Source organism: Cnephaeus nilssonii (genome assembly GCF_951640355.1).
Source record: "Cnephaeus nilssonii genome assembly, chromosome: 17".
Lineage (NCBI taxonomy): Eukaryota > Metazoa > Chordata > Mammalia > Chiroptera > Vespertilionidae > Cnephaeus > Cnephaeus nilssonii.
Window position 1 is genome coordinate 41,781,916 of NC_137088.1, and position 14,457 is coordinate 41,796,372.

Sequence of the window (14,457 nt, forward strand, 5' to 3'; positions counted from 1 at the left end):
CTATCACCCTGCTTTGCTCCCCTGGGTGACAGACTCTAACGTTTCTTCCTCTCTTCTTCTTTCAGATTGTTTAGTGTAATTTTGGAACAATTAACCAAAGAAACAGAAGGCGGTAACCACTCTGGTGGCAAATCAGGAGGCTTTGATGTCAAAGCCCTCCGCGCCTTTCGAGTGTTACGGCCGCTGCGACTAGTATCAGGAGTGCCCAGTAAGCACACTTTGTTTCCTAAAGTTTTCCCTTCGGGGTGGGTCTCAGGAATGTGAGCCGAGGGCTGCAGGTGAGTTGCGGTGGGCCAGCCCAGGCTCTGCCGGCGACCGGAGGCCTTCGCGGTTTTCACCGCACTTCGGCTTGTGTTGTCCCTGGATCCCGTGATGGCCCCAAGAGGGGCTGGCAGCCGTGTGCCGTCCCGATTTTGTAGAAGAGGAGACGGAGTAAGTGGTGGCATGAGGCCTGTTTCAAGGCTGGTTTCCTTCTGCGACAGCACCCTGGCCGGCACTTCCTCCCAAAGTGGTGGCTTATCCAGGGCTCCACTCAGGCCCCTTTTCAACGTGAGGAGTGACGGGGGCTGGACTTCCAAAAACTTGGCTCGCTACGATTAGGGACTGTGCCCGTCCTGCTCTGGGGAAGAGGTGAATGCTTTCGTGCCCCCCTGTCTGTGCCAGGCCCTCGTGTGCTGCCTGCTGCCGACCAGGCCCGGCTGAGTGCCACCTGAGTGGGAACAGATGTCCTGCCTGTGCCCTGGCCGGGAGCCGCAGGCTGCTGTTGCCATAAGGGGTGTGGGGTGTGCCTTTCTGGGCTCTGTCCCTGATGGGACACCCCCTGCTGGGGACCTCAGAGGGTAGGTGTCCTAACACCTTTCCCAGGACTTGGGGGGAGGCCTGGGGGAGGGAGGACTTGGGGGGAGGATTGGGCCTGCAGGCCGTGCCTGTGTCCACCCTCGGGAAGCCGTCAGAAGGGCACAGACCACGGTCTTGCTCCTCCAGCACATCTCTGTGAGTTTTTATTAAACCTGTTGGCGCCCAGAACACACCAGAAATTCTCTGGAAGAAAAAGCCATTTCCAAATTTAACATTTTAAAATGTAGGAAGTGGTGTTTTATGTGTACTTGTTTTTCCAGATGGTTCGTTTATTTTCATTGAAAAAGATCAGCGCAAGTCAAAACCACAGAACTGTCTGGAAGCAATTGAGAAACATAGGAATACCTTGGAAATGACTGGCTCTGTTAGGGTGGAACATGGTTACATGAGAAGTTCAGTGAGCAAACACGTTCTTTCAGATGTAGTTGTTACAGCTTAATCTAATTTCAAAGTAACCACAACACCCACCCCCACCCCCGTCCCCCCCAGCAAACGGCAGGGAGCCCGCCTGCGTGTGTGCTGCGGCCTGCGTGCACGGTGGTGAGAACTCGGCACTTACTCGGCCGGGTCTGGCTCCCTTGCCTCGTGAGCTTGTCACTAAGTGACGAGTCCAGTGCCCCCACAGCCTCTCAGGAACCAGTGCTAAACTGCGTTTCTTCCTTTTCCCCCCAAAAGCCACTTTGAAACTTGACCAAGGTCTGCATCCCGTTCTCCTGGGGGTCAGCAGGGAGACACGGGATCTGAGTCTCGTGTGAGAAAGTTTCAGCCGTGTTTTAACTGCCCTGGAGGGAACACCCAGGCCTCCCTTCAGACCCAATGGGCTTTGGGGAGAGGGGTTGGGGGCTCTGGCTCATGCTGTTTCCCATGCTGCTTGGCATCTGTGGCCCAGTGATTTCTTCTCAAGTATCTGAAATTGTTAAAGATGCCTGGGGAAGGGTGACTGTTTACACTTACCTGGGAAATGTCTAGTCACGTCTAAAGAGAATTGAGACTGTCCTATAAGACAGGATTCTGTGTGTGTGTGAATGTATTTATTCAGTGGAAGGTAAAACAATGCATGTTTCAGAAGAGAGTAGTTCAGACAACACGCAGTTAACTGTAAGTGTTCATCGGAATCCCAGACCTTCTAAGTGGGAAAGATCCCTAGAGAGCATCCCGCCCAACAGCATCACCTTTACACGAGGAAGCCGAGGCCCGCCAAGGGGTAGTGACTTGTTCAGGTTCCTGTAGGCAGTGGGTGGCCAAACAGGGCCAGACCCACAGTCTCCCAGTTCCTGGTGCTCTTTCCACTTCACCCCTCTGCCTCTGTGATCAGAGCCCCCGTGAGATCGGTACACATCAACAATATACAAAGGAGCTTAATGTCACATAAAAGTGTAAAATTCACATTGAGATACAACTTCATTATCTCACAAATGTGGCCGATCTGAAATACAGTAGAACCTTAAATATAAACATATTCATGAAACACATGGCTCATTGCCATGGAATTGAGAAGAGCTAACTGCTGAATGGTGATTTTGGATGGCCTATCCACATCTAAAAAAATCAACAACAAAAAACCCTATCCAAGTATATTAAAGCAGATGTTTTCTTTCCCCATCTGTCTGTTCTTTCTAGAAGGTAAAAACATTAACAATCATCTTAATGATCATTTTTTCCCCCAAAGAAACCATTTGAGCATTTAAACATCCGAAGGCAGTACCTAGGTCATGATGAGGGTCTTAGAAAAATGGGCTCTTTGTGAGTCTGAAATCCTCTGACCAGTGTTCCCTCCCAACCAGTCCCCCACCTCTTCCCCATCTTTCTTATCACTGCTGATAACTATTCTCCTCTCTACTTGGGGTGTCCTGATTTCTAACTTATTTAATTCTAGCATCTCAACTTACATTCTTTCATTCTTTGAGTATGTACTGGAAGAGTGAGAAGATATTAGAAAAGGGCAGGTTGAATGAGGTGAGACAGTGGGGAGGGAGAGATGGGAAGGGGAAGGGAAAGAGAATAAAGAGGAGAGTGAACTGTGCAGAGCAGAAGCTGTGGTCATGGGTGGCGGGAAGAAGGTAGGACACTAAACGTGGGAGTCGGGTTCTGGGGTGAGTTCTGGTCTCCTGGCCATGACTATCCCTCAGTCTTCTGCCTCCTCCCGCCACCATCCCTCTTTCCATTCTCTCTTTTCCTGTACCATGGCTCTGAGTATTACTCCATGGACGGCCTCCAGGCTTTCGTGTCCCTTCCCCTCCTCTCAAGCCCAGGGCTCCGCTGCAGGGTGCTTTCCTCTTCATGCTGTGTCGTGATCGACTCACTGGTTCTGAGTTGCTCTCACCCTCTCCTTCCTTTGCTCGTCTCCTGCCTCCCTCATTCCAGGAGAGCCTCCTTTTGACATGCTTTTTTTTTTTTTTTTGGCTGGGCACTAGGATTTCCCCATGACGCTGCCTCCATAGGTACCTTCTTCTCCCTCAAATTCAGTTGCTGAGTTCTGGTCTCCACCGATCCTGTCTACTGCTGCCCCATTCGTCTTTCCAAAGAGGCTGCCTTTCGCTAATGGACTAAAGATGGTCCTGTAGCCCAGATTCAAAGCCCAGAGCTACCTAGCTGCAGTCTGCTTTTCCTTCCTGGTATTCCTTCCCGCTTGTTCTCACCAGCCAAGACTCCCCATCCCGAGCCCATATAGCGCTGGCTCACCTCTGCATTTGGTATGCTCTCCCCTCTGCCTGGCATAGCCTCTCCCCTGCCCACCTGAGGAGGCAATCACCCTCCTCAGACCCAGGCCCTGCCAAGGGAGGCTGCCACCCAGTCCTCTTTCTCCTCCCCACTCAGAAACGATGTTTAACTGTGACTGATGTTCCTACAGCATTTGTGTGCTACCTTTAATTTGCATTTAGTTCTTATGTCTCCTCCTAGAATACAAGCTCTTTGAGAGAAGGCACTTTATGTAATACATCCTCATTTCTCCCAAAGCACTAACCTGATGCTTGCCACGTGGTAGATGTTCAAGGAACTTTGTTGAATGGATGAACAAATGCATGAATGAATGAATAACTTTGATATTGGACAGTCCCCTCTCTAGGCCTTCCTCATCTGTCAAGTGAGGAAGTTGGATGAGATGATCTTTAAGTTTTCATTTTAACTTATTTCACATCCAGATTAATGGTAATTAAAAGCTTTGAGATATCTCTTTGAGTTTTATTACTGTGCGTCATATGCAAAGCAGGCACCATTAGGAATTATATATGTGCATCACTGAAGTTTCTTCCTGGCTCACCAAGTTATTTCTCTCTCTCCTAGGTTTACAAGTTGTCCTGAACTCCATTATAAAAGCCATGGTTCCCCTCCTCCACATAGCCCTTTTGGTATTATTTGTAATCATAATCTATGCTATTATAGGATTGGAACTTTTTATTGGAAAAATGCACAAAACATGTTTTTTTGCTGACTCAGGTGAGTAATGAAAATGGTCGCTAACCCAACTTTTTATTTCCTCCCAAACAACTTTTGTGGTTTTGAGAAAATCTAAAACAAAATGAGAGTGAGAAGAAAAAAAAAAAAAAAAGCCAAATGTACCAGTAAATTTACTGAGCCAGTTCCTAGTGTGAATTATGTTCAAAATAAATCTCCTTTTTGGTCCTGATTTCCTATATAATGTGTCCTGGCAAGCAAGATGAGGGACCCCCCAAAATTAGAACACGAGGCGAATCAGTGGCGTTGTATACAGGCTTGAGAAAGGTGCTGCCAGTGAGCACGAGGGGAGAAAGGTGCTGCCAGTGAGCATGAGGAGAGAAGGGTGCTGTGAGTGAGCACAGAGGGGAGAGCCCCAGGAGAGAAAGGTGCTGTGAGCACAGGAAATGGCAGATTCCAAGGAGGAGGCACTGTGTGGCGCGGACCTTGAAGACCAAGTGGGATTCCGAGACAGCAGAGATGGGAGGTAGCGAGGGTGCTCGGCCTCCTCAGGCTTGGGTGTCCTGATGTTCATTCTTGGGTGGTGAAGCCTTCTTGCTCTGCTTGCAGATATCGTAGCTGAAGAGGACCCAGCGCCATGTGCGTTCTCAGGGAATGGGCGCCAGTGTATCGTTAACGGCACGGAGTGTAGGAGTGGCTGGGTTGGCCCCAACGGAGGCATCACCAACTTCGATAACTTTGCCTTTGCTATGCTCACCGTGTTCCAGTGCATCACCATGGAGGGCTGGACAGACGTGCTCTACTGGGTAAGCAGTGCGGGGAGGGAGCTGGTGGAGTGCTCTTTCTTTGGATAACAGTTGCATTAGCTAGAGCCACTGGGGAGTTGGCTGACAAAGAAACCCTGGAAGTCAGTGTTTTGGGGAAGGGAAGCAGACCCTCTCTTCACTCAGCAAGACGCATCATCGTTGCTCCTCAGGGCTTTAGTGTCCATTCTAGAGAGCAGGAGGCTTGTTGGCTCCCTCCACGCCCTGTGCTGCCTGGGGAGTGCTTGCTGAGTGTGCCTAGTGGCCTCTTTCTGGAGGAGCCCGGAAGGCCAGGCTGGCCCCACTAAGCTCTTAGAGAGCCAGGAGTTATTTCCCAGGTGAAGAGGCTTCATGGGCTAAAATTGTTCTTTTATACACAAGGGAAGGCTGCTTTACTAGTCTCCTAAGTAAGATAGGGGACATAAATTGCATACCTTTCATGCTTTCCATAACTTAGCACAGCCCTAAAGCCAAAATGGGTTTTTCCCCTATTATATTTCCCTTGCCTCTTCAGTACTATATAAATCAGCCCAGCACAAGCCCTTACCTCTCTCTTCCTTTCTCTTTGGAGCCAAAGAACTCTGGCAGAGAGGGTAGAAATGGAGTGGGGACCCATCCAACTGGCTGTGAAAACGGGGGGACACCCCTTCGATGGCTGGATTCTGGTTCTTCTTGATCCAGACAGTGCCAGGAGGCTTGGCCATAAACAAAGAGTGGTAGTATTTTAACAGCCATTTCCCAGAGCTGAGTCTGTTTATTTGTTGGTTTGGTAGAATTTGAAGAAGCGCACAGAAGTTTAGAAATTATTTTCCATGCCACAGAGTTGCTGGGAAAAACAGCTGATGTGTAGATTTTGAGGCTAAACCAAAAATCCAAATGAGATTAACCAGGATTCCAATAATAACGTGTTAAAAGGCAATTCATAGTGATACAATGCCGCTTGACTGGGCAGCCTCTAGCGAGAAGGCCGGCAGATTGAGATGTAGCTTTTACATTTTAGACACTTGATAGGGTTTCATACTACTCTGTAACTTCAGAGAACAGAGCAGCTGATGGTTACAGTAGGTTTTTGCTTCCCTTCACCAGTGACCACATGCTTACAGGATTATAGAAGCCCCTGTATCCTCAATGTTAGGCAGCGAGGGCATGTTTTTATTTTCAACCCCAAAGTTTGTGTCTAGTTTGGTCATAAGGTTTAAGCAGCACCAACATGTTATTCCTTGTTTTTCCCCCTTTCTCTCCTTTTCCTTGTTATAGGAGTGTGTGTGTGTCTGTGTGTGTGTGTGTGTGTGTGTGTGTGTGTGTGTGTGTGTGTATGCACATCTGTTGTTTATATTTATATGTCATTGCCTTCCATGGAGAGGACAAAGGAGGGCGATTATATTGGATGAGCCAAGACCCTGGTCATGCAAGGGGACCCTCAAATTAAGCAAAGGGTTCCTTTTCACTAGTATCATTTAAAAAGTTGCAACTTCTGGTTAGATTAGTTGAGGTCTCACTCCCAGATTTCCCTTGAAATTTCTGATAAATGCAAAAAGCATCAAATAGCCCAAACTCTAATCCTTCCCCCACAGAAAATAGCATTTTGATTAAAAAAAAAAAATCTGTGATCCTCTCAACTTTGTTGTTCTGTCTAGTCATGGTAAATTGTTCACTGCTGATCAACAGGCCTTGACTAATGGACAATTTTATACTTTATGCTATATTTCTGCACATTCTCTCATGACAATTTCCTTTTGTCAAGCAAGTGAAAACTCTGGGAGTGTGCAATTAAAGGAGAGAAAACTCCATGTACCCAGAAACGAGTGTCCACTTGCCTTCCTGAGAACCTTTCAGTATCACCTAAGATCATGTAATTATGATCTCTATTATTAATATGACAATCAGAGTTAAAAATTTAACAATATAATAATTATAGTATCTATGAACTACATGACATCTTTATTTCAATGGAGGAACACTCATAATTTATTTATTATTCCAGCCTATATCCCTTTATAGAAAGTCTGGGATTTTGAAGATGGAAACAGTGGAATATAGAGAGACCACTGAACATCCCTAGGGTCCTACAGCCAGAGGTTGTGGTCCTTGATCTAGAATGTGGGTATATATTCTTTTTTATAAGGGGCCAGATAGTAAATATGGTCTTGCAGGCCATGATGTCTGTATCACAACTACTCACTTCTGCCCTCTGCATGGGTTGTAGCCATTGACAACATGTAGACAGATAGTTTCTAATGAAACCATTTTTATGGAAACTAAAATTTGAATTTTGTATAACATTCATGTGTCATAAAATATTCTTTTGATTTTTTAACCATTTAAAAATGTAAATGCCATTTTTAGCTCAAATGCTGTACAAAAGCAGGTGGCTGGGTGGGTTTGGCCTGCAGCTCATAGTTTGTTGACCCCCTGGTCTAGACTAGAATCCAGCACTCTCTCCTTGGTATTCCTCTACCCTTCTATAACATTTGGGGCAGCAAAGTCACATGTTCTACCATCTTCACCAAGATCTTAGTCTCTGAAACACATCAGGTTGTTTTTAATTACCTGTTGATTACATCATAGAGGTAGGCAGGCAAGGCACCGAGTCTTCTTAATATGCTATGGGCCACAGTCAGCTGGAAGCCACATAGCTGTTCCAGAACAGAACATCCATGCCCAGCACAGCAAATACTAATTACTATTACTCTCCAAGTGTAAAATCCCATTGCCTCAGTGTAGATGGGCCATATTTAAATATTAATTTTTCCCACAACTAGGGTATCAAGGAAACATCTTAAGAGATAACTAAGGAGATTTGATTTTAAATATTGATGGCAAGCAAATTTTCCAATCCTTTGGGTGTTTGTATATGGTGGACAAAGTCTTTGCCCAGGGATTATGTTGCATCTTGTCAGGTTAACATTGAGTCAGTGTTCCCAAGCTCATTGAGACCTCACATCTCAAGAGAGTCTTGCAAATGGTCTTGAGAAGGAAAGTACAGGTAGGCCCGATATTCAGAAACACACACTTAGAACAGAGCCATATGGATGTGTGGGGAGAGGGATTATTAACTCTGGTGGAAAAAAGTTATTAATGGAGCTTTTATAAATTGCGTTCCATAAACATAATTAAGCTGTCATCTGACCCACATGCATTTGTTGGCCACAGAGGCAGAAGGGTGTAGTGCAAGGAAAGAAGGTTAGGGCTGGGCTAGGGCTTGGTGTTTGACCTTGGACAAGTCACTAGGGCTCTTTGGGCTTTAATTTTGTTGTCTTTAAGATGCAGAACAAGACTACATGATTCTTTTTTTCCCCCTTCAACTCAGAGGACATGTTTTTGAATGTAAGAAGTTAATTTAAAAAGTATTGGTTTCAGGAGAGAGCTGTCCATATAAATTATATATGGCTGCTTGCCTTATTGCCAAGCTCTTTTCAGTGAAGGCACCTACGGAGTTACTGACTATCAAGCTCTAACGGGGTATTCTCATGGTCAACTTGACCATTGACTTCCTTCAGGATACCTGGAAGTTTCTCTCTAGTTGGCCAAGTGCTTGCCTTCCTGTACCTTTCTCTTATTCTATGTTCAGGGGGTCTACAACCAGCATCCCAAGTATCCAGTGGTGTTTCCTATAGTTTTATGATGGCCTTTAATTGGAGACATGAATATGCATTTCAACCTTTGAAGTAAGGGAAAACTGACACTCAATAGAATAGTATTCCCTGGGCACCAGGTGGCTCCACAGGATAACTTTGATATAAATATTTCAAAAAGCAATCTAAATTGAAATGCTTCAGCTCATGCCCATTTCCCCATTGTGGATAAAGACCTTGCAGACAAAATCCCAACTAGTGTCTCTATTTTCATGTGGGTATTTTGGGGAACAGCTTGCCAGTTCTGATTTGTCCTATGTATATAAGGTCTGAGAAACACTAGCCTCTGAGAAGAGACTGGGTTGAGAAGGTTTAGTTGGGAGAAAGATTGCCCTCAAAGCTTGAGCTTTGCTTCTCTTCCCCAATGTCTGGGGATTAGAGTCTCCTATGGCCTTTGTTTAGCTTTAGCCTTGCCCCCAGCCTCCAGTGATCATTCCAGGTGATATTTCTGATTTGAGCAAATCTGAATCTGTCAAACACTCCTAAGAAATTATAAAGGTATTTCCTTAAAAATAAAAGTTTCTTCCCACATGGAGCAGACAACACAAAACTGAGGCCCAAATGAGGGGGTGAAGCCGAGGGCTCAGTCCCACTGACTTGGCCAGAGTTGTTGCAAAGCGAGGTCTCCTGATGGGAATCCTGGGACTTGGACAGCTCTCTCCCATTCTGTGAACATGCTCTCTCCTGTCATATGCACCCCTGTTCCAACAGAGAGGAAGCAGGCCCAGAGGGGTCCCTGTGGAAGGTCCTGCCTCCAGGCTGGGCTCTGGCCACTACACCAAGCAGCCTGTTTTCTTGTCCTCCACACATGGGTTTTTAAATAAGTTTGGTGGCGTAGTTGCTTTGGAAGAATTATCCTCTGCCTTCCTGCTGAAATTAGTTTATCCAGCTTAATTAGATCAACAATTGCAGCCATGGCCTTGGCTCATTCATTACTCTAATTGCCAATGTAAGATGTGCAGACTGATATGAGTTCTATTAAGCACATCAGTTTTCATGTGGCCAAACAGGTGTTTCATAAGGGATTTAATGCCCTTTCCCTAGACTTCAGTAACAGATGTTAGGTAATTTTTTTTAATGTTCTCTTTTCCTGTTTGGCTTCTGTGTGTGGCAAACAGTAAAATGCATGAGTCTCATTCTGTAAAGCTGAAACCTGGAGCCACATAGTGTGGAGGAAAGTACATGCTTAAAGGCTGAGGGGCTTGCACCTGCAAGGCAAGAGCCATGAATCGGCCCAGACTAGGTATAGTTCTGTCGGCTAGAGATGCTGGGTGTTCCAGCAAAGTCGGGCCTGGGGCCATTCCTGTTGTCCCCAACTGGCCCTTAGCATCTCCTTCCTGGGAGAAGCGTTAGCTCAATTTAACACTGACCTGTGCTGTTGGAAAGTTCCATCTGGCCGTGAACCTTAAAGCACCTGTTTGCTCCAGCATGAAAGCTGCTCATGACCAAACCCTCCGGGGGGTGTCTGTTGGGGAGGCCATGTCTGACTGTCCCGCAGAAGCTTGTCCCACAGTGGGGCATGGGGTTCCTCTAGATGAAGCCAGGTTTCTAGGCTGGGTCATCCAGGGTAGGTGTGGGGATAGTGCTTCTCCTCCAGGGTCCTTCCTGTGGTGCAGGCATGAAAATCTCATTCCCCAGAGCACCCTGGAGTAGGTCAGCTCACTGACTTCTGAGCGCTCATCTTCTTTGCTTTAGTTTAGCTGTGCTTGACTTACTGATTGAGGGCCATCCAAAATTAGGGTGGGTTCGGTTTCCTTGGAGAGGTTGGCTCCCAATGGAAAGTTATTATTTTAGCAGGTTTTTTTTAAAAGAATAGAATTTATAGAGTCAAATGTTGCCAGTTTGTCTCTATAACTAAGACTTTTCCACCATCCCAAATTTCAAAAGCAAAAAAAGCACTAACAACTTGGACAGAGGAGGAAATAATTTTCAGCAAAGCAGTAGTTTTGTCCTCTACCAAGATCCTTTCAGGAAATCCCTAATGGTGGCAGCTTCCTGGGAGGAAAAGCCAAATCCCAGCTGATTGCCCTGCCAGTGGCCGAAGTTGGCTCTCATTTGCCCTTAAAGCTTTGATGACTGCGTGTGTGTGTGTGTGTGTGTGTGTGTGTGTAATATATAATGAATATGTATTGGCTACTGTTGTCTCTGATTTGAATCTAAGTAAATGTTTCATTAAATGTATAGAATGCTGTCTCTAATGTGACCCTCTCTCCTGACTAGATTGCCTTATTAACCCACCCCTATGAGACCATCTTGTTTCTTACAGATGAATGATGCTATGGGATTTGAATTGCCCTGGGTGTATTTTGTCAGTCTCGTCATCTTTGGGTCATTTTTCGTACTAAATCTTGTACTTGGTGTATTGAGCGGGTAAGCTACACCTCTTTCATCTTGAAAGCAGAGCCCTGAGGACAGTTGCCAAGACCACACAGGCTTTGCTAGATGGGGCCGCCGGGTGGGTGCCAAGCCTCACATGTCCTCCAAGATGCTTGTCCTCTGCCGAGCCTTCCCAAGTCACGACGGTTCCTGGAACCTCACCAGCCTTCATGAGAGGAAGCGATAGAATAGTTATTGACCAGGAGTTAATCAGCACTGTTGCTTGGGATTTAAATACTTTCCATTGCTTGCCCTTTTGTCTGTCCTAAAATGAGACACGTTTATAATTGCTTTACTGGTCTGGATCCAAATGTAATGCAGATGAATTGGTACAAAACAGTCGCTAAATGAGCTGGTCCCAGCAGACTTTTGGTAGGCCCCAGACTTCAGCAGCAGAACTTATCCTTCTGTGAAGACACAAAAACGGACGGCCCGGTCCCGCCCTAGGGGCACTGACCTTCCACCAAAGCCCCACGTGGTCTGGCAGCTGCTCCTGGGGCTCCGCTCTTTAGTAAATAGATAACTGATAACTGATCTCCTTACATTTTACAGGTAAATGATGCGATAGGATGGGAATGGCCATGGGTGTATTTTGTTAGTCTGATAATCCTTGGCTCATTTTTCGTCCTTAACCTGGTTCTTGGTGTCCTTAGTGGGTAAGCAGTTGGATTCATGTTGCCCATTCTGCTGCCTCGTGTGCGGGGGCGGCTGTGTGTGTCCCCCCCGTCGCCCCCCAGGCTCCTGCATGCGTGTGGACTCTGATGTTTCCTCTGTGTGTGGCTTTTGGATTGAACTGTGATTCTTTCTGCCTGTATCTGTCTGTGGGGTTCTGTGTTTCTGATGCTTGCCAAACACTATTAATTTAATGAGAACGTTCCCCTGAAGCCAGTTGCATTAATTTGCTGAAGTGCAGAAGTGGATTACCAGTGAGGAAAAGGAGTCCCGACCTTGGTCTCCCCCAGGAAAGGGCGTCTTTTGTGGTTTCATTCCCATTGGTGCATAACCTGCCCCTTTGAAATAATCATGCATATTTCCAGGGTGTTTTAGATTTCATTGTGAAGGAGAAATAAGCCTAGGTTAGCACATAAATACTGAACAAATTTCAGAATCTTAACGTCCTTCTCTCGGGATTGATTAGCTTGGTTTTCCGCTGCTGTCACTGTGAGAATTTTCCCTCTAATTCATTTTTAATCTTAACTGGTAGAATCTTTCTTTAATATCGAGTAATGATCAGCTTTTGCACATGCATTTTTGTTTTGTTTTGTTAATACTCACCTGAGGATATTTTTCCATTGTTTTTTTTTTTTTTTTTTTTTTTTTTTTAGAGAGGAAGGGAGGGAGGGAGAGAGAAAGAAATATCCATTGGTTGCCTCCTGTACCCGCCCCAACTGGGGGGGGGGGGGTAGAGGGTGGGGATTGAATCTGCAACCCAGGTATGTGCCCTTGACTGGGAATCGAACCCACGACCCTTTGGTTCATGGGCTGATGCTCTAACCAGTGAGCAAAACTGGCCAGGGCTGCACATACATGCTTTTTGGTCTTATCATGGTCCTTGTCCCTCCATCACTGTTTTTGGAATTTCATTTTATTTACCTTCTATAGAGAGGGCTCAGGGGAGACTGGCTCCGGACGGGGACTCGGGTGTCTCTGGGCTCTGCCCTGCCTCGGGGCAGCTGTGCCACCTCACCGTCCTACAGGTACCCCAGAAAGGGGAGTGAGTACCCCAGGGAAGGGACCCGGGACTGTCGAGGCTCTCTTCAGAAGTGGCTCCAACGGGGGGTAATGTAACTGTTGGGGGGCCTGGAGCGGGTGCTGGGGTGCTGTTGGGGGCCCAGGAGGACCCACCTCCCGGGGAGCCTGTGTTACTCACTGAGTGCAGACATCCTCAGGAAACGCTGCTGATGGACTGCTTCCGAGTGCGTTTATCTTCCTCTTGTCACTCACTTTATCTCCCACTTTCGGAGCTTGTGGGGCTTGTGTCTCGGGCAAATGATGTCTTCATGTAACACCGAGTCAGTGGAGAGACCTCTGTCGCCTTTTTCTCAGAGCAGAAAGCCGAGCCAGCTGCCCATCTCTGCTCCCCTCCCCACCTCCCTCCCACCTCCCTGCCTGTTTGCAGGGGGTAAGGACTTGGAATTCTCCTTGACCCTGGGGGTCAGTTTGACACATGAAGGCCTACCTGGGGCCCAGCAGCCCCAGCCGCATGCCTCCCAGTGAGGGGGGTGGGGGGCTGGGACTGAGTTGGGGGGTGGAAGCCTGCCCTGGACCCCCCACCCATAGCAAAGCTTCCTTCTACAGAGAAGTGGCTCCTCAAGCCTCATGCTCTTGCACTTACACCTTTAAAGTGCCCTCCTCCTAGTGACCTCCGTGGCTCAGGCTGGTGGTGGGGTTTGAGGGTGGAAATTGCCCTGGAGAAACAGCATCGTGCTTAGCTCTGCCACAGGAGCAGCCTGTCCAAGGTCAACAGCAATTCTGTTGTGACTTCCTTGGCGCCTCATGTCTCCTAAACCCAACTAAACTGACTGAGGCCATGGAAACCGCTAATTTCAACAGTGCCGGGGACGTGCCTTATCTCCGCGCTCCGCAGAGCAGGCCCCGGCGCCCTGGCACGAGGAAGCTGCTTAAAAAAGAAAAAAGGAAAAGCTGGGAGGAGGGGCTCCTCATGAGAAAGGTGGGCATTAAATATGCACCCCCACGGTGGGGGTACCCAGATCTGGGGATAAAAAGGGCACACACCCTCATGGAACAACCAGTTTACCGAACTGTATTTTGGGGAAAATAATTTAATTGAAAGTAACTTAAAAAACATTTTTGTATCAAAACAAAACTAGATCCCTTCTGAAGGAGAAGGCAAACGATGTATACATTTTAAAAATAAAACCTAAGACTCCCTAGTGACTTCCCCTGTGGGTGCATGTATCCGTGGGCTGCATACGGACTCGACTCCACCGGAGGCCACTTCGGTAGGAGATGCTGGGGGGCATTTTGTGTGAAGTGAGAACCACGTCTGCAGAGCAGAGCCTTTCAGCCTATTGGCTCATTTGGCCAGCGTTTCCCGAATTCTGCTGAGTGCCCGGCTCTGGGCCAGAGGCCAGGGGTGCCAGGATGTCTAAGCAACAGACAGAGGCCTAGTGTTCAGACGTTCATTGTCTGGCGGGAGAGACCAGTGTTAAGCAGTGCAGGCGGGCAAAGCTAGGGGAGAGGTGTGGACCAAGGGCTGTCGGCTGGATCTTGGAAGATGATAAGGCATCTGTTGGGGAAACATACGAGGAGCTGGCAGGCTCCCACTTGCCCTAACAGTGACCTGCACTTTTCTGCCAGCCACCTCCCCTTGGCTTCCCCCCAAGGCAACCGGAAATCAAAATGGGTCCCTTGTATTCGTCATCTTG

At 47.2% G+C, this 14,457-nt stretch overlaps 1 protein-coding gene across 7 annotated transcripts in view; it reads left to right on the plus strand.

Annotated features, from left to right (window-relative positions):
- Positions 1 to 14,457, plus strand: part of CACNA1D (calcium voltage-gated channel subunit alpha1 D) — a 298,642-nt gene that overhangs the window by 150,606 nt on the left and 133,579 nt on the right. For 3 of the 7 annotated variants that reach the window (XM_079794704.1, XM_079794707.1, XM_079794705.1), the window contains exons 5-8: positions 66 to 208; positions 4,144 to 4,296; positions 4,864 to 5,060; positions 10,959 to 11,062. In XM_079794704.1, coding sequence (XP_079650830.1) covers positions 66 to 208; positions 4,144 to 4,296; positions 4,864 to 5,060; positions 10,959 to 11,062 — 597 coding nt within the window. Of the gene's footprint in view, positions 1 to 65; positions 209 to 4,143; positions 4,297 to 4,863; positions 5,061 to 10,958; positions 11,063 to 11,620; positions 11,725 to 14,457 lie in introns of those variants that run through there. The other 4 variants (XM_079794702.1, XM_079794706.1, XM_079794703.1 and 1 more) reach the window with 2 other exon arrangements.